Below are 23,646 nucleotides of genomic sequence, written 5' to 3' on the forward strand. Positions count from 1 at the left end.
CATCATCATAAGATAAGCTAATGTGAGGAGACTTGCAGAGAAGAGAAGAAATGCATAAATGTGATTAAAGCACATTTATTCTACAAGTCCATAGCATTTTCTCCAGTTTCGCGTTAACTCTAAACAGACATAGACAAAGCATTGTGAAGAAACTAAATATAGTAAGACTTCAGTAATAATGGATCAGCGTTTGTTAAATAAATTACTTTTCAGGAATTTTGACTGCTGTAAATGTTCAACATAAGCCAAACTTTTGTGTTGTTGTTGTACTACCCTTCATCTATAGATCTCAGGGCAGTTCACAACATAAAATTACAATACTATTCAGCAGTTTTTAAAATCAGCTCTTAGAATTTCACAAACACTTGTCTGACCTGAAAAATTAGGGGCTGCCCCCCACTTGCCAGCCCGCTTGCTCCCTACATTAACTCCTTAGAATTTATTCCCACACCATGAAACTGCTAATATCACTTTTGAAACTGTTTCTGAAGCCTTTTCTTCTATTTGACAGGCCTGCTTTGGATTCGTTTTCACCTTCACTGCCATGTCCATACTTCCTCTTCTTGTGCAAACCTCCCGCTGCACATAAACCATTTTCTGGGTAACTTCCTGCATTTTCCTTCTCCCACACACTGCAACTACTAAGCACCCCTTTTCACCTTGCGCCCAGTTTTGAAGTCAGCATCCTCTCCTACTCCTTTCATGTCCTTGCTTCCATCTTCACTCCCATTTCCATGCCTCCTATGCCTTCCCTTTTGGGACCCCCCCCTTTACACTTTCACACATTTTTCTATACCCCTCCTTACTTTTCTCAACCCTTGCACACAGATCACCCCCATTTCCATTCCTTCCCCCCCTCTTGCCTAATTCTGCAGCCCCCTTTGGGCACCCATCCCATGATGATATATGTTACTGTATCTTTAAGATGACTACAGTCTTAAAAGCAAGCCTGTTAGCTTGTTCAGTTAGAGAAGGTAAAGTTCAGTGGTCAGATGTATATAGATTGGGTGTTTGCTTGTTAAAAAAATATCTGTTCTAAATTACTACACTGAATCCGGAACTTCAGACAACACATGGTTCCAGGAGTGAAATACATTGTGTGAAGGTACTCTGGAATATTTGAGGGCTCCAAATCCTTTATCTCTCTCACATGAAGCAGCTGAGGAATGGGAAAGAGAGAAGTTTGAGTACAGCAAGGAGGGAGGAATGCTGAAAGGGAAAAAGTGGCTGTTTTAAATGACAGAAGTTTTGAGTAAGCAGGGGTGGAGAGACACTGAGAGGAAAGTGGTGGTTCTAAGCAAGAGCAGAAATCTGAGTAAAGGTGGTATGGTGGAACACTTTTAAAAAAGCACACCAATTTTAGGAAAGAGAAACAGCAGAGATGGAAACAAAACAGAAACTAACATCAAAAAGCTAACACAACTGCCCTCCAAACTCCATTCCCGCTGCACTCACAGCTTGTTTTAAACGCTGACTTCCTCCCACCTCTCTCAAACCTCTGCCATAGCCTAAAAGTGTCACGTTCTCAGTTTCCTCCATCTCTGCTTTACTCAAACATTGGCGTTTTTTAAACCACCACTTTTCCACTCTCAGTGTCTTTCCCTTCTCAGTCCCATGTCAGGGGCACTGCTTTTGTGCCTTCACTTTTGTTCCTCTACTCTACCCTCACTTTTTACAAATCCAGGATTGTGATACGGTACTGCAAATCATCTAGTGGGGGCTATGTGACAACATTCTTACTTTTTTATCAAACAGAAAGAAAACTGTGTAAGCTTACGAGTACCAAGGCTGCTCCCAGCAGCAGTGCTCTACACACCTACATTGCTACTTTGAAGAGCTGTGGAGTAAGAATATAGGGACACCCCAGCTTTCATTGACTATGGGGATTGGGGTGTGTGGGTGAGGATTCAGACTCCCAGCTAACCAAGCTGGTAGGTAATTTGCATGACCGTGTTAGCAGCACTGACCATTGGACCACCCTTGGCTTAGCAACAAAAACACAAGAGTTGTCCATCGCAGTTGAAGTGTAACATAGATTGAACCATTTTAAGAGTTAGCAAAACATTTGGGCTGGGTATAAATAGAGAAGCAAAACTGGAAGCAATTAGTTACAAAAGGCTGCTTCTGTGAAGAATTAGACATACGGTGACACTGACCTTTTCCAACACAGGATAGATGTACTTGATTTCTCCCAAGGAAAATTATGTTCTACTTCATACAATCTCACAAATTAGCTTCATCACAATGCGATACTGACGAGAAGTTGCTAAGAATGTCAGAGGATATAATCCAACCAACATCCTGCCTCACTAATATTTTCCCCGCCAAACAAAGCCAGTGAAGAACTATTGCAATTATATATTTTTTGCCTCATATATTCATTGCTCTTGGGTTGTTTGTGCTGATTCTATGCAGTCAGGATATAATGATATCAGATGCAGGAGTTCAAACTGGAACTGTTGATATCTTTTATTTTACAAAAAGCAAGAGAGACTGACTTGGACTTCCCCTCTCTCCCTTGGTAGACCTTTATTCCCATGCTGCAGCCCTGAACCAAGCTGTCTGCAATTCCCTGTTCTCCAAAGCTGCTGTTAGCCACAGAGAAGGAACTGCAAGGGGCTTACGCCTCCACAAATAATAGCTTTTGGAAGTGAAGTGACTAGGAATCAGTGTGAGCCTAAAAGCAGAGGTGGAGAACCTATGGTCCTCCAGATGTTGTTTGACGCCAACAACCTTCAACCCCAACAAGGTCAATGGCCAGGAATGATGGGAGCTGTAGTCCAATAATATCTGGGTGGCAATAGAATTCACATCCTTATAGAATAAACATCCCCTTCTTCCAGATCATACTGTGATCCAGATCAGGCTCTACAAAGGTCTTGCACTCTGAAACATTTAAAAGGTATCAGGTTGGGGAACGATAATTCTTGGCATGATACCTACTGAAATATCATCTATTAAACATCTCCTAACACATTAGAACACAGGAGTGCCTGGCGTGCTCTGGTCCATGGGGTCATGAAGAGTTGGACATGACTAAACGACAACAACACCACATTATACTTCAAAATTGATGCAGGATAGATATAACCTAGGATTAAGATGTTAGCATTTTAAAAATCAAATCCTCTCCTTTTCAGTTGCTAAGGGTGTTGTGTCTCTTTTCACAAAAGCCTTGGTTCCCAGCTATGATTTTAAATAGCTTTAAAACTCCTGATATATTGCAAATTTATTAGAACTGGGGCTCAGCATGTATTAGTAACAACGTGGTTTGTGTGGTGTAGGGTCAGATCAGTAAAGAGCTGTTAACAGATGACAGCTTTGATTACCATTGGCTGCAGGCAAGACATATGGATCCCTTAGGAACAGCAGCACAGGCTGGTGGGACAGTTTGCTAGAAAGGTCAAGAACAGGAATGTCAGCATCAAGGGACAGTAAACTGAATGCACTACAAACTAGCTTTGATAAAGTGAGCTGATGTAGCTGGTTAGGTAGAATGTTTGCTTACATAAACCAATTTTATTGTAAAAGAAACAAAAAACCATCTTCAAGGAATAAAGCTCATTATAGATTAGGTCACATTCTACTCAATACTAAGCATATTTATTCAGAAGCAAATCAAGCAGAGTTCAATGGGACTTACTCCCCAGCAATCAAACCTAGTAATCCTGTCCTAAAAAACACACACATGCTGGAATGATCCAATTCTAAAGTGAGGAGTTGAATACTGCAGATGTCAACAACTCACAACGACTTTTTATTTTTAACACTTCAGCATTAATTTGTTTTACCTGCTAGACTGCCTTTTGAGTATTCGGTCAGTTTAAGATTGCATAATTTTACTTTTAACCACATTGGACCAGTTAAAAGTTTTATTAATGCAAGAAACAGCAGATAACATGTACCCACAGAAAGCTTTTTAATGGGTGTTAAAATACGGTTTTTAAAACATGCTCAATTATTCTATTGATCTCACATTTTAAAATATGAACAATATATTTCTCAATTGGAAACTGAAGTAGCCACAGCTTACCTTGATTCTTCAGATTCTATTTCTTCAAAAGAGCTGAAATATTATAATACATATAAAATAGGTTACACTGGACATACCTGAAACCCCGAAGCATTACATTCTTAAGAAAAGATCCTCATTAAACAAAAGCAACAGTAATGACAAGGTAATTTCTTTTCCCTAGTCAGTGGGTTGCATGCAACTAAGTTATACCCAGAGTAGAACCATTTAAATTAATGGATCTAAGTTGCTCAAACCCATTCATTTCAATGAATCTTCTTTGAGGATACAAAGCAGGGCCATTATAATGTTAATGGTCTTTTATGCTATCTTAACAATAAAGCTCCCGGCAGCCCTTTGTCCAAAATTCTTTCTTTATTTCGTTCCATTCTGCTGCAGAGATCATGCACTCTGACTTGTGCAATAGTCCCATTTTAAACAGCACATTACTTCTTCCCTTAAAACCTATTTTAATCAGGAGAGCTACGTACTCAGGAAAAACTCCTGTGCCTAGGACAAAACACAATTTCGGGTAATTGATATTAAGAGCTTCTTATTTTCTTCTATTAAGTCAAATGCTCTGCCGCGGGCAAGACAATAAACAAATACAAGTTTCACTTGTTTCCATGCTTCATCTATGAAACAGCCACTGGAGTGCTGAATTGTTTTTTTATAAATCAAGTGCAAGTGCAACCATAATATGAAACACATTTTGTAAATTAGCAGTGACTATTTTCAGACAGTGGAGTTGTACCAGAGTGTAGAACTAGTTCTACAGTGGGGACGTGTATGCTGTATTTTGAGATTTCTAAGAAAAAGCCTTACCCACAGCTTTCTGCTTTTGGGAGAGAAGGAAAATGACGGATGCTGAGGAAGTCGAGAAAAATTTTGGGAAGCTCTTCATTTTCTAAAATAATACTCTGTAACAAAGAAAATTTTGATCAAGAAAGTGCATACGTTAAATAGAATCTTTCTATTACTTTCATAGAAATAAATATTGTTTTCTTCTTCCTTTGAAATGACACCTCCAAGAGCTGCAGCCACTCAATTTCTAGCATCTCATCCATCATGGTAGCGGAGGAGAGGAAGTCTTCTGAGTGTCTGGAGGTCTAGCTGATTTCATTAATGAAAGATTTAGAGCATGTTAACAAGCTAAGGCAAGTGTTTGGCTTGACAGATCAGCTTACAATGCACTGGTTCATCGGTACATGATCGTGATCTGGCAAAAGTTTTGTAACGGAGGGACACTGAGTGTGTGACACTCAAAAGTACTGGAGGAGAAACGCTTATCTTTTACCACAAACAACCATTCAAGGGGGGATCTATCATTTATTAGAAAACTAAATTTTCAATAGATTTAATACAAAATAGGAAGCTTTTATCGGAGTCCTACTATGAAAACAATACATAATTCAGAGTCAGGAATCCTAATGATGTAATCAGAAGTTACTCTCTCCTTCCAACAAGCCATGGGGTGCCAATTTAAATAAGATATGGGGGGGCAGGTAAGCCCCGTCTAATCGATCACATGACGTGGTCCACACACACCATTTGAATAGCAATGCCCATAAATTTAGGAGAAAGGGGCTGGCCCTCTCAAATATTTTATTTTATTTATCTTAGAAGCTGGCTCCTATGACAAGCCAAGAGAAGGTAGAAATAAATTGTAGTGGAATGAGGGCTAGATTTTGATCAGACAGACCTGAGTTCAAATCCTGCTTGGTGAAGAAGCACACACGGTGATCCCTTTTAGGGCTATGGAGATAAAATGGAAAACCTCCAATAGTTTGTTGGAAGAAAGATAGTATAATACTCCTACAACCACCACCACCATAAATGCTTTAAAACTTCTATTACCCTAGAGGATGAGTTTCTTGTGTATTCTAGATAAGACTACACACAAACGCCTACATAATGAAAAGCATATTTCCACAGGAGAAAAGAGCCGATCCTTGAAACCTTAAATAAAACCCCCCAGTTAATCCCATTTATCCAAGGTAATGAAAAGGAAACCAGATTTTTTAAAAAAGTTTTCATATTAAAAAATGCCTCATATTGATCTTGGCTGACAAAGGCAGAAGCCAGTATTGTCTAATATACTTAATGCAACTGCTCACAGAATAGTGCATAATAAGAACGCAGAAAGGCCATAAGATCATTTGTTCCAACCCCACAGCAAATGAGCCTCTAACATTTGCTAATTTCTCCTGGCATTATTAAGTTCACAGTGTGCCACAAAGGAAGAGGAGAAAGGTATATCCAAGCTAAAATCCACACTACTGTTGTTTGATTTATGACCTCAGCCATCTCCTTTAAGCCCAGGATATTTCTACCATTCCAGGAGGAACAGATAATATTGGGCATGTGAGCATTTATTACATCAAGATGGCGGGAAGCGAAGGTGATGGAAGCTATAGATGAGCATTCTTCAGGAACTCTACAATGGTTCACCACTTGACTGCCAACTGGTCACTAAAGACACATGTCATAAAATCGAACTGCCACTATGGAGACAATCTGGGGCTTTTAGCCACATGGAAGTCTGTCAGCAACCAACCACTGTGAAGGAGGCAGACAACATTGAAGTAGATCTCCATGGTTACATCAGGGTTTTTTTTTACAGATAAGACATAAACCTTGGAATTCTGGCAGGTGAAAAGCCTTCTAGTTCATCTTTAAATGAGAATTCTGCATTAAATGTGTCTTTCATTTGCATTTTGTAAAATCAGCACTCTGCTGCTACAAAATTCATCTTGCTCAGCATGGGAGGAGAGGTGAAGGGAGATGCAAGTCAAAGGGTATGTGAACTGCATAACAATACACGTTATCACAAAGAAAACAAACTGCTAATAGTCACTGATCTAGATACCGAGAGAAAGTATCGAGAAAGCTTTGCAGGCAACAAAATCCAATTTTTAATGCAGGCAAATAAAGCTTAGTTTAGTTTAGACTCAGCCTACAGTATACTTTAACGGCCTACAGCAGCATTTCAAGACAGTTGTGCTGCAGATGTTTTAGACTGTCAGTGTGGCCAGGGATGATGGGAGTTGTAGCTCAAAACATTCGCAAGGCACCAGGTTGGGAAAATTGTTGTATGCCATTTAAGTCTGCTGGAACCTATGTGGGATACAAAGTTGATCCCTTTGCTTTCTATAGACTTTGGACAAAAGTTCATCTTAACTATGGTTTAGGAGGGGGAGCCAGTCTGAAGCCAGAGGTTAATTAGCTGAAATCAGAGATTACAGTGGTATTACGGGTATGCTACATGGGCTTCCCTACTCTGATAAGCTTAGTGTGGCAGATTTATCCAACATGACGGCTTATTTTTGGCACACTAGTGTGGAAACTACTGCAACGAGCCCTGCCCACCTGATGTTCTGAACTGCTTTTCCTGCCGTATGCAGTGTCTGAAATTATATCCCCCAAAAACATCTAAATTCCACTTTCTGTAGCCAGAGTAAAGGGGTAAAATAATCCAGAGAAAGTTTTGTGACATAGAAACATTTCTTACATTACTTGGGGTACAGGTATAAAGTGATCCTAGGAGATCAAATTGTAGTTGAGCTGAAAATTTAATTATGCATTTTAAAAGAAAATTTAATCATGCATTTGCCACATTTCACTAACCATTTTGAAGGCTATTTAAGAAGTTCTTTTCTAGAAATGTTTACCAGAAGTGGGTTTTTTTTTTGTGTATTATGTAACAAAACCCCTAAAACCCCTGTTCTTCTACCTTCTCAGCCTCATAAAAAAAGCATTATCCCAGAGGATGTTATTGGCTAGTTGCTCATGTTCTCTCAGTGACATCCCCAATTCTTAATTGTCAGTTATCTTTTCTCCTCTGGTAAGTAAAATATAGTCACAAAATTGCACAGGGACTTGTTCTGCCTTAACCTTAGGTAGATGCCATCACGCAGTAGAAAACAGTGCTAAAATATCACAGGATAATGCTTTTCAGGATGGGAGACATATAAACAGCATAATGATTTCCCATGAGTTTCCTTTTTAAAAAATTGTCACTAAAGCCAGCATAAGTGGTGACACATCTTCACAGAGGACACTTTGAAATCGAACCCTGGCATTCTAGTTAGGTCCAGACCTACTCATCAGCCAATTATAACAGTAACTGAACAGCTTGCTAGAAACTTGGACAAGACCATTTCGCTAACCTTCCGAGAGCGCACTGGAGGACTGCATTGTTTTCAAAGATTGATTTTCCCCCCTTTTAACACACAAAACAGCTCTAAAAATTCAGGACACTCCCCGCCCCGCAAGTCACCAATCATCCAACCTAGTTCTTCAAGACCACAACCATCTTCTGGCCAGAAGACTCAGCATGGTATGTGGTAAGAGGCTCTGTTCCTGTAGGTTTAAATCCTTTGTGCGAGATTTCAGTCTGAAATGCCCTATTGTTAGGGTGAAAAAGTTCATGACAGTTTTTCCTCTCTTCACAGGGAGAGATGCTTTGCAATATCTAATTCAGCGGTGCAGCTAAAAATGGGGGAAGCGGGAAAAAATAAAAATCAATAAATCCTAGCTACAGTAAGTAGACTGGAGCGTCTGCCTCCACTGGGACTTAAACCCACGGTCTTTATAGAACACTTTGTAGTATATATTCCTCTGTTTGCCTTGTCTCCAACAGTCGCTTAAAGAGCACTAACAATGATAAAAAGTTGGCAAAAGAACATTATATACTGGTGGGGGACGGAGGGAAACTAAGAAGGTTCCCAAGTAGGTTCCAATGTTTTGGTTGTCTTTTTTTAAAAAAGGAATAGAAAACCCGTCTTCCTAATTTGTATCTTATTTCCCCTCTACAACATTGCCACAGTAATGCAAAGTATGTGTTCAAAAAACAGCATTAAAGGATGCTGTTAGGAGTCAACAGTAGTCACATTCATACCTGCATAGGTCACAATTTAGAAAGTGAGCCAGAATGCCCATAGGTTAATGAAATGCTCCCCAGCCAAAAAATGAATATAACTGATATAAAGCTACTACATTTAAATGCCAATGGTCAAATTGAACGGCACATGGAAAACCATGAGGAGTGAAGCTGAAAAGTTGAATTAGGATGTGCATGTTTCTCTGTGTCTTCTTCTCTTGAACCCGTTCAGTGGCTTGGATAGGAGAAAGCTTGTAAGAGAAAGGTCATGTGCTGCATTTCTGCTATGACCAGCCAATACACAAATCATATTTCACATCTTACAGAAGTTAGTATGAGTCCAGCTCCTAACACAATGGGTTGCATCCAATGGTTGTGGAAAGAAACTGCAACCAGAATTTATTTATTATTTCCATTTATAGACCACTTTACTATCCAAAAGATCATGAAGCTGTTTACATACACAAGTGCAATAAAACCACATCAAATGATTGTCAGGGACTGGCTGGATGAGGAAGAGTGGTGGAAGCAACCCACCCAATAGCCCCCCTAGGAAGGCAGAGAAGAAGATGACTTAGATCCTGGAGCCTGGTAGTGGGTTCCCTAGTACCAACCACACCTCATAGGAGGGGACAAGCTGAGAGGTGCTAGAAGCAGGGAGCTTGAGGGATCACGAAGAGACAGAAGGAGGCAGGTGGCCCAGCATAGGGCAGGGTGATGAGGTTACCAGTTTGGATGCATGCGCCGACAGAGATGACAGAGGGGAGCCAGACCCCGCAGCTCTCCCACAGACTCACTCTGACAGCTTCTCTGCAGACGGCTCTCTGGTCCCACTTACTTCTAAAGGTAAAGGTAAAGGTACCCCTGCCCGTTCGGGTCAGTCTTGCCAGACTCTAGGGTTGTGCGCTCATCTCACTCTATAGGCTGGGAGCCAGCGCTGTCCGCAGACACTTCTGGGTCACGTGGCCAGCGTGACAAGCTGCATCTGGCGAGCCAGCGCAGCACACGGAACGCCGTTTACCTTCCCACTGGTAAGCGGTCCCTATTTATCTACTTGCACCCGGAGGTGCTTTCGAACTGCTAGGTTGGCAGGCGCTGGGACCAAACGACGGGAGCACACCCCGCCGCGGGGATTCGAACCGCCGACCATGCGATTGGCAAGTCCTAGGCACTGAGGTTTTACTCACAGCGCCACCCGTGTCCCTCACTTCTAGAACATGACAAATGTTACATGATGATGATCACCAAGCCAGGCAGGCACAGAGAGAGGCCCCTGGGGCTCACCTTAGCAGACGATGATCACAGAGGGAGGAGCCCTGACTCAGAATGCTTGAGAGTGAATGAGGGGCTGCACACCAGTTCAATCAACTGCTTCATTAGATGAAATAAAAAAATTCCTTCCAGTAGCACCTTAAAGACCAACTAAGTTAGTTCTTGGTATGAGCTTTCGTGTGCATGCACACTTCTTCAGATACACACATGTGTATCTGAAGTGTGCATGCACACGAAAGCTCATACCAAGAACTAACTTAGTTGGTCTTTAAGGTGCTACTGGAAGGAATTTTTTTATTTTGACTATGGCAGACCAACACGGCTACCTATCTACTACTGGATTCATTAGATGAGTTTGCCTTTATGAGCCTCCTTGTATTTTTTTCTTTCCTTAATAAAGAAACCAACTGCAAGTTAGCCTTGCGCCTCTCTCTTTCCCGGACCTGTGAATAACCTACTCTGCCTGTCAGCTCCATGACACTGATTCACGTAACAAAATACATAAGGAATTATATATATTTACACACACATGCACACACGCTAGAGAAACTCACCTAGGGTATGGAGAAGGAATATTTAATCAACCAATATGCAGCCTATATTAGATGGTTCCTGACTATAAGTCTGTTTTCAAGTGTTCTGTTTTCAATTTACTTTTCTTTGGTTTGTTAAGATACTCCTTTTCACTTATGCCAAGGGAGCAAGAACTGTAGCATGCCACATAGGATCTTTTATGAGATTTCAATTGATATATATTGTTTTATAGACTTTTTCCTGTATTCCCACCTTGGGACCAGTTGCACAAGGGGGGGGGGTTTAGAAATTCCATAAATATTTATTTATGTTAAGTGTCAAAAGGCAAATCTTGTAAAATAACAACAACAACAATAATTTATTTAAACCTTGCCCATCTGGCTCTGGGCGGCTTCCAACAAAATATTAAAAATACAATAAAACATCAAACATTTAAAACTTTCCTAAACAGGGCTGCCTTCAGATGTCTTCTAAAAGTCAGATAGTTGTCAGATAGCTTTCATGTTCCACCTATGCACAGAACCTCTTGTCTGAAGTCATTTTAAATTTCAGGATGAGTCCCCTCCCTTTTTGGCATGTTGCCTTGCAGTTGGATATGCATAATTCTGCTGACTGGAGAAACCTGGACATCCAATCAAAGCAAACAACTTGTGGTTGCCATTGTGCGTTTGGCAGGAATACCTGTATCGTGCCATTTCCTCATGCTCTCACCTGATTCAACTTTCCCTGAGAATTCCACATATGCACTAACTTTTAATTTCATAAGTCACATCTTCATTGCTGAAGGTCAAGAGCATGTCACAGAGAAAATGAAGCTCCTCGACTATTTTAGAAGGGATGTCACAACTGGCTCAGAATTTTTTGAAGTATAAAATTATCACAGCTTCAGCTAGGAGAATGTGAACCCTTTAACATCTCATGTAGCGGCTACGTGTTATGAAGCTCTTTAGCGATCCTTTGCAAGCACCCCCACTTCTGCTTCCAGAGTCCTCAACAAACTTTCCCAATGTCTTGTATTATGTCAAGAACTGAAACACACCAAGCATTCTGAACAGTCTGTCAAACATAGAACTTCCATCTGCTTATATTGTACATTTTGCAAGGGTCAAATGAATGTCACATTGATGTACCGTATTTTTCGCTCTATAAGATGCACCAGACCACAAGACGCACCTAGTTTTTGGAGGAGGAAAACAAGAAAAAAAATATTCTGAATCCCAGAAGCCAGAACAGCAAGAGGGATCGCTGCGCAGCGAAAGCAGCGATCCCTCTTGCTGTTCTGGCTTCTGGGATAGCTGTGCAGCCTGCATTCGCTCCATAAGACGCACACACATATCCCCTTACTTTTTAGGAGGGAAAAAGTGAGTCTTATAGAGCAAAAATATGGTAGTTTTGCCAGCACTCCACAGCTATTTGGAGAGATCTTTTCATTGTTTCTGCAATAACCTCTAGCGATCGCAGGGTTGACTTACAGGAGATATGTGATTTGCTGTTGGAGAAGCTGATTCATCAAAACTTAGGATATTCCAACCTACTCTCAGTGGAGTTCCCTCTGTCTTAAATGCATGGAATGTCATTTCACTACTGATAAAAGCACTCCTGTAGCAACAATAGTCCTTTACTATGTCTTCAATGATAAGATAGTTCACAGTTTCAGAACTGATGTGCAGAATTTCAGTTGAGTACAGTAGAATTCTTTTTATGGTGCCGACCATATGAAATAGTCTGATTCTGATTTGGGATTGGCTTTAAACAGCCTCTGTCCTGTTTACCTGAAGGAGCATCTCCACCCCCATCATTCAGCCCGGACACTGAGGTCCAGCGCTGAGGGCCTTCTGGCGGTTCCCTCACTGCGAGAAGTGAGGTTGCAGGGAACCAGGCAGAGGGCCTTCTCGGTGGTGGCACCTGCCCTGTGGAACACCTTCCCATCAGATGTCAAGGCAATAAGCGACTATCTTACTTTTAAAAGACACCTGAAGGCAGCCCTGTTTAGGGAAGTTTATAATGTTGAATGCTGTACAGTATTGTGTTTTTAAAATTTGTTTGGGAGCTGCCCAGAGTGTGGCTGGGGAAATCCAGTCAGATGGGCAAGGTATAACTTTATTATTATTATTATTATTATTATTATTATTATTATTATTATTATTATTATTATTAATTTTAAGATGCAGGAAAGGGATCTCTGTCAGGCAGTAGCAGTTTTAGCATGTACAGTGGTACCTTGGGTTACAGACACTTCAGGTTACAGACTCTGCTAACCCAGAAACAGTACCTCGGGTTAAGAACTTTGCTTCAGGGTGAGAACAGAAATCGTGTTCCGGTGGCACAGCGGCAGCAGGAGGCCCCATTAGCTAAAGTGGTACCTCAGGTTAAGAACAGTTTCAGGTTAAGAATGGACCTCCAGAACGAATTAAGTTCTTAACCCGTGTTGAACAGCACTAGCCCTTTCTGGGGGAGTTTGGAGAAGGTACCGTATTTTTCGCTCTATTGGACGCAGTTTTTCCCCTCCAAAAATTGAGGGGAAATGTGTGTGCGTCCTATGGAGCGAATGCAAGCTTGTGCCATAGCCGCGCGCAACTCCTCCGGCAGGGAGAGGCTGCACGGGGCTATGGCTTCTTTAGCCCTGCGCAGCGTCTCCTGGCAAGGAGAGGCTGCATGGGGCTAAAGGGGAAGCCCAAACAGCGAGCAGGATCCATCCCTCTCGCTGCCTTGCCTTCTTCCATAGCTGCGCGCAACCCCTCTGGCAGGGAGAGGTTGTGTGCAGCCTATACGCTGCTCTTTGGGGCTGGGGGGGGAAAATATTTTTTCCCTTGATTTCCCCCCCTAAAAACTGGGTGCGCCCTATGGTCCGGTGCGCCCTATGGTGCGAAAAATACGGTAAGTCCCAACAAAGTAAGTCAGATTGGACAGTCTGGAATTCTGAACACTATTCTCAAGAAATACCTTTTCCCTTCTCATTCATGTAGGGTGTAATTACTAGCCCCGGAAATGGTTTTGGGGCATCGTCACCAGAGCCAGCCCTGTCATGAAACAAGAAGCTTAGGCATGGGATTTGACACCCCCTTCTTTTGTATATTTACTCCGTTTCCCCCTGCTCCCACCAGTATATTAGGCTACAATGTATTATTTCCTTTTGTAAAATGAGTACAGTTTTCTTCCCTTTTGCACACATGCAAAGAAGGGGGGCAGCGGGGGGGGGATCAACACCACACCAAAACCCACCAGCAATGAGCATGCCTAGTTACGTGCTGCTCTGTAACTATAGGAGCAAATCAATAGCAGCTGAATGCCATCTGCTTCGGGCAGCAGAACAGCACCAAAAGTGTGAGCCATGCATCTTCCCTTATTGAAAGGTTATTTTATGCAAGTAAACAATTCATCGTCTTCTTGCACGCTTGATGCTCATTTACCACTTTTGATCAATAAAATATGCAAAACAACAAAAAAATTGAATCCTAAGAGTAGTTCTGATGCCAGTGTGATAGCTAATCAATATTCAGGTCTCCACTCTTAAGAAGGCAAGTGGAGGGAGCCCTTGGCTTTATACAAATCCACAAATTTAAGGAAGTGCCTCTTGCTGTTTCTAAAAACAAGCTCGTTTAGAAAACCAAAGCTTTTATTTATGCTAAACAGAGGGGTTAATAATGAGGACCCACTGTTCACAGTTCCCTGAATACAATAAAGTTTCAGGTAGATACAGTTTTTCTACTAAAAACCAAGCTGTGATGGGATTTTCCTTTACAATGTGCTCTTCCAGTCAGACCCCAAGCTGCCTTATTGCATTAGGCCTCCTGGCAATTGATTCAAGTAAAATTATTCTTGTCCAACAATGAAAACTCCACTGCTTGATAGAGGTCTTGGAATAAAACTGCTGCTTCAAGTAAAGCTAGGGTTGCTAGAACTTGTTTTCAAAGCAACCTTTCCCCCTGTCATACCCCAACCCAGCTAGCATTACGTTCTCATGCTAAACTAAACTCAGTTAAGCATGAGCACCTGAAACCTAAATAAGCCTGCTTGTGGAGAAGTTCCCATTGATTTCAATGGCATTCAATTACTGTAAAGTGAGTTTACATCACGAAACAAATTATATTCATGATTATATTACGAAACAAAAAACATTCAACCATCTACTAGAAGATATGTGATAAATTTATAACGCATGCTCCTAGATTTCCAATATTTCTTTGGACTTGCAGCACATACTTCAATATATACAAATGCCTACTGGGAAATGTTACCATTTCAAGTAGGTAGTACAATAAATAAAAATCTCCTCGTGCTTTTACCAGTAATTATGTATCAATCTAAAAATGGCTAATTAACATGAATAAACACAAATAGCTTGTCGGACTAGGGCTTTTGCAGTGCTAACACTGATCAGCATTTGCATTTGTGTTCATCGCGTGTAAAGAGATTGTCCAAGTCTAGTCACAGCAAACTTCACAAAGGAGAATGTGTAACATGAGGCAGAACAATAAAAGGTCCAAGGGATGTTCAGAGACAAAACCTATTGGAGTTAATGGCAGTTGCGTAGGTTCTTTTTTGGGGGGAGGGGATTGAATTCTATGATAGTGATACAAACTACACTTAGGAGGGTAAATTAACTTGTATAAAATCAAGGTGATCAGAGTTAACCGTACTGTTTTTTCTTTATGGCTCAACGCACATTGCCCTACTTTTTAAACTCCTCAAACAAGCCTTCAACGAGGCTTTTGCACACTTGGTCTTGAAAAGCCAATTCAATCCCAAATAATATATATATAATATTTATACCTATAAATGTGCTGCTTGTGCACTTGGTCTTCCGATGAAATCTACTTACTAGAAAACAGACTTCTTGAACTCTTTACTGTATTTATAGGAAATGTTGGTTAATAATCAGTTGCAATACTTCCACATGAATGTAGTCATTTGGGAACTACTCATGCCTTACAAATTGCAGCAGCCCGCTTTCATTTGATGGCCTAAAACATGAACCTTAATCTAATGCTTTTTAACTACAGGCCACCTCGTTTTAAATAGACTCAAGCGCAAGCTTCAGTTTAACCATACGATTTTGATCAAATGAATAATATAGAACATGGTCATGGAGAAGTGCAGTAGTAGCTTTGAGTCAATGATCCAACTAGCAGCAAGAGTATAATTTAAAGGCAGAAATTTCCAGTGCATGCACCGTTAGCCACAGTGAACCTGTTACTACTCTAAAGGGAATTGTTTGCCTCTTATTAGATTTTCTACAGCACAGCCATAAGTGATAAATGTACTGCTGTACTCACTGTCAAGTTAATCAATGCTGCCAAAGTTTTGTTGACCTAACAGTAATCCATAAAGTGAGCGGCATTTTCTCTATCCATATGACATCTCAGTCCACAGTGGGATAGGAATCCTACAGCAGCCTTGTAAAAAGAAAATCAGACTGAAATAAGGAAGGAGGGAGAAAAAAGAAATAAGGAGGACACTTTCAAAATTCTGCTTTTAAAGGAACAGGATTCTTTGCCTGCTCGAGGAAAAGAAACTCAGAAACAAGACTCAGTTTGAGGGTTTAAATGCTAGCAAATTGATAACTTCACAGATTATAGAACCCGGGTCTCTCTTTTTTTGTTGGCTTGCTTGTGAAAGCTCCAGGCACCTCCAGCAGAATAGCTGTGCGTGAAGTATTTTTGTCTACAGTTCAGTGTTCCGGCTCAAACACCGAACAGTGAGCAATAATAAGAAAGCTTGACTTCTGTTGTTACAGATTGGAGTAATTCAGTCCATGTGAAAGGAATGAACACTTCAAACACCAGACACAGAAAACTCCCCCACCGCCACCCCCACCCCGGTCATCAAACAGGAAACATCTAACAATGGAGAAGCCTTCGCCATAAAGAATTGCTGCTCTGCCTTCACTAGCAATTATAGGCATATGAAATATGAATTGCAATTGATTTTTCTCCTAGGGGTCACTTGGCTCCATGTTTTATGCGCTCTAGGCATTTATTTGGGTGGCAAACATGACACGTTTTTATAGAAGGAACTGAGCAATGTAATCCTTGCTCAATCAAAGGTACTTCATTGTAGCGCCTGTTCCCTGACACTTGTTCCTCCCTCATTCACGTGTGTGGGATTTCTTAATAAAGGCAGGGAAAATGAAATTGGCAATTTAAAAGGCCGACACAAGGCAGACATTCAACACTTACTAACCCTTTCTGCACTGATGACAAATGGTAGAAGCCTGACAACTGCGTATTACAGAGACTTGCAGCTTTCTTCTGACATCATTCCAGTCTTCATTATATAGCTGCTGTGTGCGCTCAACAAAATAAATGAAAGGAAACTGTGTATTTATATGCTTCATAAAATTGATTGAGGAATTAACGATTAATTGAGTCAACCTCTCACATTAAAACTAGTTTCGCATACTGAATATTTTCTGCCTACAGATAAAAAGCAGTTTAAAATTTGAAAACTAGACAGATTATACAGTCTTTTGCTTTTGCTCCATGCTAAGCATACATATGATCTGGACGCTTTCTCTTCCTATTTCACTGGAGTTAAAATTAGAAGGCCAATACTGGTTTTGTTCAGTAATTATGATTTATTGTTCTTCAATGTAGCATTCATCTGGTTGCTAGCATGAGCAGTATTCAGGGATAATGAGCTCAGTCCAACAGCACCTGAAGGGCATCACTTTCTCTCTCCCTCTGCCAAATCAGAGTTTGGAGTTTTCAAACATGAAACAGCAAACAGTGGTTTAGAACTGCTTGTCTGATTCCTTTTTCCATTATCTTAGCACTCAGCTTCATAAGTTCACTCTGGTGTAGCAGATTCTGGAGGCATAGTAGATGGCCTCATCTCATCTTATGCCAAACCACAGTTATCATAAACCATGGATTGCCAGTTCAAACCATGGTTTCTGATTAACCAGCTAATTGAAAACCACGGTTTGTTAATTCAGACATAATGATAAATCATATTTAAGCTTCCTTCACCATGGCTTGCAATGATTTGAGCTGAGCTACTGTATCATGGCATAAATTGAACAGGACATATTCATATCCCAAGAAGGGAATACTTGAAAATCAGTTGATAACTATTACCACTATAATAACTATTACAACTATTATTGTTGCAAGCAGAAGCACAACAAATTTTGTTGAAAAGCAGGACAAATAGATACAGTTCAAAGCAAAGACTTAAGTAAGCTGAGCCTTACTGTTTTATAAAGGCAAACGGTGTGTGTGTGTGTGTGTGTGTGTGTGTGTCAGTTTTTAAAAAAACCCCAGATACTACTTTTTTGAGTTGTCTATTTTTAAGCATTTTTATGTCTATGAGTTGAACTTCTTGAACAGAATGCTTCACTAGCTAATTTGTGTGATGCATGCTTCTAAAAACACAAAGAAATGTGCATGTAAAATAGGCAATAATATACTTTTTCTTTGTAGTACTTCACTGTACTATGTCATCATTTGTTACCAGAAAATCTTGTAAACACTTTTTTTCCAAACTGCAGCTCAGAGTTCACTTGTTACTTTGGGAATATATAAGTTAAGTATTCTGTTAATTTATTTGCTACAAATGCCATGCTGTATCATTGGATAGTTCGTCCATAGTACATGGCTATGGGTAATACTCCATCATTCTAACCGGCGTTGATTACCTCAGACGTGGTCCAGCTTCCCACAGGCTGAGTCCAAGTTCATTGCTTCAGAACAGAACTTTATTGGAAAGTCAGATGGTGTTTTCACATTGTGCCTTTGAGCTGAAATAGGATGAGGAGTAACGACTAGATTCCAACAGTTTAACCCCAGGCATGATAAAAAGTCGCCTGTAGAACCATAATGTGTCAATATTGAGATTTTAATAAGCTTTTCACTTATTTAGAAAGCTGTGAAGCCACTGCTACTCAACTCACACTAGAAAAGTAATGTGAGATCACTGATTTGTGATTTATGGCTCTGGACTTCATTCTCAGATTAGTTAGATGCTTTTGGTCGGTACCTATCTGCTGCATCATGTGCATGGAATTTGATCTCAAAGTCAGGACAGGAGATGAAACAATCTAGTATTTTTTTCTGCCTTGCTATATCCTAGTTAGTTCACCTTCATCAATTGCACAACAAAGGGCTCTTTTAGTCTAGCAATATGATTTTAGCAATAGTCAGTCAGATGTTGCTGGCTGGGCACTCGCAAGCAGAATGTAAAAGAGACAACCTCCCTCAGTTACTTGCCCCGGCTTACGCTATGTAAATATCATGAGCATGGACGCTTTATTTAGCTATTATGGCCAATACTTATTCATGGACCTATGGTCTATAATTTCATCCAATTAAACACACATATAAAAACACACCATAATATATATATATGGTACCCCAAATAAATATTAGAGCTACATTGAATGCCCACATATAACAGATGGAGAACCTGTAGCCCTCCAGATGTTGAAACAAAATAAAAAAAATTAAAAATTCCTTCCAGTAGCACCTTAGAGACTTAAGGCCCAACTAAGTTTGTTATTGGTATGAGCTTTCATGTGCATGCACACTTCTTCAGAGTCTCCCTCCAGATGTTGTTGGACTACAACTCCCCATCAGCCCTTGCCAGTGTAGTCAGTGAATAAGAATGATAGGATTTGTAGTCATAGGAGTCAACTCCTAGGGGCCAAGGGGTCCCTTTGGTCCCCCAATAAAATATTTGAGGTGGCCGCACCCAAAGTTGATGAGCATTGTCATTTAAATGGTGTGTGTGCACGCACCATCTTGTGATTGATTATGTAGGGTGGCGCTTACCTCCTCCCATTTTTTTTTTTATTATACAAGTTGGTACCCCTGTTTGTAGTACAAAGACATCTGGAGTGCAATGAGTTCCCCACCTCTGACATATAATATACTAAAATCAGCGTGGCTCCCTATGCATATTGAAAAAGAAAGGGGGGGGGTGAGAAAACCTTTAGTGATGTCTTGTCCGGGACATTCTTTTCAACTTTCTGTCAGCTTATCTAAATAACTCCTGTGATGTGTATGGTAAGGAGGGCAACCTCCCCAAACCTGATGCCCTTCAGAGGTTTTGAACTACAATTCCCATCAAGTGCAGCCAGCCAATGGCCAATGGTCAGGGATGATAAGAACTGTAGTTCCAAACACCTAGAGGGCACCAGGTGGGGGAAGGCTGTCCTATATTATCATATCAAGCAGATAAAGGCTGAAATCCTCAAACTACCTCTGCTGTAATACTGCCACAGAAGACTGTTACTCAATGGGCTGAGGATGGTCAACAAAGAGGTTTGCCCAAAGCTCATGCAAAGCACACACTGGAGAAGCAGAAAATTGAACCCAGGTCTCTTGAGTGTTTTGCTGACTAGGGTAATGAGATGGCAAGGGCTAAAATGCTTCTAATCCAAGAAATAATTTATTTTATGTCAAATTTGTAGGCATTGACAGCATTGGCTTTGTCTGACTTTTCTACTAAGCCTTGAATTAATTGCTCTCAATTAATCTGTTCCAGTCTTTGATAGCTTATTTATCAGACAGGGAAAGATAGATTTAATGGTGCTTGCTTGAAACAGATTCTTTAATTGGAAACACCAGAGTGTTTAGCTCACTTTGTGTTCTAGCAATTAAGGACAATTTGGAGAAGTGTTCCCCGCCCCCACTACTATTGTCTCCTTGATTAGATTTCCAAAGCAGCAGACAAAACAAATGACAATACTACCTAGCAATATTGGTTCAAATAAAAGCCCAACAGCCAAATTACTTACTATGAGAAATGTGAGCCATCCCCATCAATTCCAGCATTGTCTTACATTTATTTCATTTTATCTTTGCCTCCTGTGCAACGCAAGGGCTACATTCCTTGCAAAATGCATGTCTACCCCGTTCTTTTCCACAATTATGTGTCCCTCCAAATAAGCCAAATCAACAGGAGAAATTATTTTTCTTGATTAAGGGCCCACATTTCTCTTGGGACGAAACAAAAGGAACAATTAATCTTTCCTTATTTGTTCTCGGAAGGACCTGCATTCTTTATGTGTACAATAGCCAGGTACCTGTGGGCAGCCAGTCGGCAGCAATTAGGCTTGAGCTGAAAATGAATGGACTCTAGTCAGAGAGCCTAATCTGCTGAGAGTTTCTACTAGAGGGCAAGGTTATGCTGGGAAAATTCCCCTGCTGTGGAAATACTGTTAAAAATTACCTCTTGACTTCAGCATAATTAACAAGGCCTGGGAATTTATATGAACTAAGTAATTGGAAAGAATTAGCAAGAGATATATATACATTAATCTTCAACAGTTACAAGGTGTTTAATGAAATTAAAGCACCGGGTCTACTTCATGCTTGTTTTAGTTTATGCAAACTTTAAGAGTTTCACCTGTAGGATCAAGAACCAGGTGCAAGGCAAAAGAGGCATTGGGGATTGGGCATGTAAAAGAGGGGGGAAAGGGGTAGTGCTCTTTTTCCTGTTGCTGTACTCCTGTCAAGAATAAGACCTGGGTGCATCAAAACCCAGACCTTAGTTTTAACAAGTGTGAAAGGGTTTGCAGGTTAGTCACAGCTTGAGACTGCGGATTCATACAGTGAATTAACAAATCTGTGGTATATCTAGATCATTCTTATAGAGCAAATGAGATTCACAGAAACTTTCAGCAGATACTGATCAGTCAAGAATGAGAAAACCCATGTCACATAAGACTTACCAAGGGAATAATTTTATTTTAAATTAGAACGACATTGCTTCTGCTTTTGAAATCTTAGGGCTTATTTCCCATCAAGTACCTGTTTTACACTAGTAAAGTGTAAAGCTCATCATTCTCCAGCCCTAAGTGCTAACCGAATAAAACTGATTATCTGGATCTGTTTCCAAACTGGTTTGGTACAGAAACCGCTTGGGTGTCCTGAGTAGACAACTTCTGCTAGGAAAAACACCAAAGGCATTTAACTGATGCTTTTCCTGGATATCTGTGTTAGGATTCTTGCTCCGTGTTTGCGGAGTCATGGGATTGTTTTCTATCACATGACGGTGTATGTTTTCATTCCACAGTGTGGGAAGTGACGGAGATAGGATGTTTTGTGTTACTGTGTACTGTGATGTTGGATTATTGTCCTTTGTTTCTTTCTCTTTACTGTCTGCTGAGAAAGAGGAAGAAGCTAAGTCAGAATGCTCTGAGTGTATTATATGTAAATAAAGTAGATTAGCCAAAATGCTGAGCTACGGAGTCTGTTACACGAACCGCTAATACTCTGCTGTTCGTAAGTGTGCTAATGCCTCTTGGCATCAGTTGCTGTGATGTTCAGGCTGGAGAAAGCTTTTGAAGCTCCTGAATGACTGACCAGGCGGGAAAGAACATGCCAGTCAGGCATGTGTCTCTACCGGGGTCCTACACATGAGTAGGACAATCCTAACAATCTGAGCAGCTTTTGATTTCATCGGTGAAGGTGAATTTGGGGATGGGGGCATCATTCTGTAGTGGTTTCATTTCCACTAGGCTGGTAGGTTAGAGATGGTGATGGGAAAGTGTTGTTTCACATTGTGAAACTTGTTCTACAGCATTGCAGAGCTTCTGTTTGTTTTCAGTGCTACTTAACTTCTACATGAAACTGCTGGCATGTCATGGATTTGCCATCACAATGGTACCAGAACTGTTCCCTTTATGTAAGAACCAGATGTAGCAATGGAAGTGACAAACTGATGTTTCAGTAAGAACCACCATCACCAAACAATCTCACTCTTAAAGAGTAAGTTCATAGCTTGGAGATGTTGTTCAGATCCAGTGCTTTGGTGTACCACCAGTTTCAGCAAGGGCTATAGCTAGGGCCCCTTCCTGGACAAAGATAACCTTGACACTATCCATGCCTATCTCCATGCTTTGGTAATATCACTCCTTCTAATGCTGGACTCAGTTTGAGCATGCTGGCAGCTCTGTAGCCAAAACAAGACCAGTAAGAAACAAGAGGGATGTAAGTGCATGTTCAGGTGAATCATATGGGGTTGGAGGGAAGTGAACCTAAAACAAGCCAAAGAGGGCTGAGCATGCTCAGTAGTCATAGACCTTTGGGGAGCAGTCAAAAAAGCAAACTGGCGGATGGGGTCTAAAACAGTATCCTACGCAGGGGATGACTGCTTGGCTGGAGAGGCTGATTGCAAGAAGTTAAGAAGCCAACTGGCAAAACCAATACTTTTCTCCCTCACTTCCCCACTGTTTGGAATTTTTTCTTCATTTCCTCACTTCTCACTACTGTAAACTTTTTACTCAGACTTTGTTAGGCTTGGTGATGTATGGGAAACTGAAGGGGAGACAGCTGGCAGGCAGAAAGGAGAAGTTGGCTGAGAGAGAAGACAAGGAGGCACGTGGAAGCTGAGCTGTTATCTCTGTGCATCTCTTCCTACATTGTCCTTTTTCAATCCTTCCTTTCCCTTCCTTCACCCAGTAGATGCCACAGAAAGAGAGAGAGACATCGAGTAAAAAGCGATGCAAGAAGAGACACACATAAAAAGTACAGAGAAGCCATCTCATTGTCAGATAGGCCATTTCCTGTTTCATACAGAGAATCTATTTTTAAATGTCCCCAGGAACTGACGGGAGAGCTATCCATAGAAATCAATTGGGAAATCCAAAATTTAAATGTAGCTGTAACCCAACTCTCAAAAAACACACAAAGAGAATGTCTCTGGCTTTTTCTAAGTCAAGTCTTATTTATTAACCTTTCCCCCCCCTAAATAGCCATGCAGTACTGCAGATTCCAAGGGGCATTTAATTGCCTCCTTAGCACAGGTATCTATTCTATTTTGTTCCCACAGGAAACACACATTCCCCAAAAAGCTACTCCAGATGTTTTGGAAAGGGGCGGGGTCCTCTGGAAGAGAATGGGAGGTAACATTAGGGCTGCAGAAGGAGAATTGGTGGGAAATCCGCTTTTTCGCTTCTTCTAGCAGGGAGCTTCAATTAGGTTTTGGTCCTTTCCACTAG

At 40.8% G+C, this 23,646-nt stretch overlaps 1 protein-coding gene across 2 annotated transcripts in view; it reads right to left on the reverse strand.

Annotated features, from left to right (window-relative positions):
- The window catches only part of SNX24 (sorting nexin 24), a 79,178-nt gene that overhangs the window by 1,353 nt on the left and 54,179 nt on the right, over positions 1–23,646 (reverse strand). For both annotated transcript variants that reach the window (XM_081213946.1, XM_081213947.1), the window contains 3 exons: positions 4,838–4,932; positions 4,034–4,066; positions 3,330–3,394 (listed from right to left, as the gene is read on the reverse strand). In XM_081213946.1, the coding sequence (XP_081070072.1) occupies positions 3,330–3,394; positions 4,034–4,066; positions 4,838–4,932 (193 nt within the window). The remainder of the gene's footprint in view (positions 1–3,329; positions 3,395–4,033; positions 4,067–4,837; positions 4,933–23,646) is intronic.

The sequence above is a fragment of the Podarcis bocagei genome (assembly GCF_964188305.1).
Source record: "Podarcis bocagei genome assembly, chromosome: 11".
Taxonomy (NCBI): domain Eukaryota; kingdom Metazoa; phylum Chordata; class Lepidosauria; order Squamata; family Lacertidae; genus Podarcis; species Podarcis bocagei.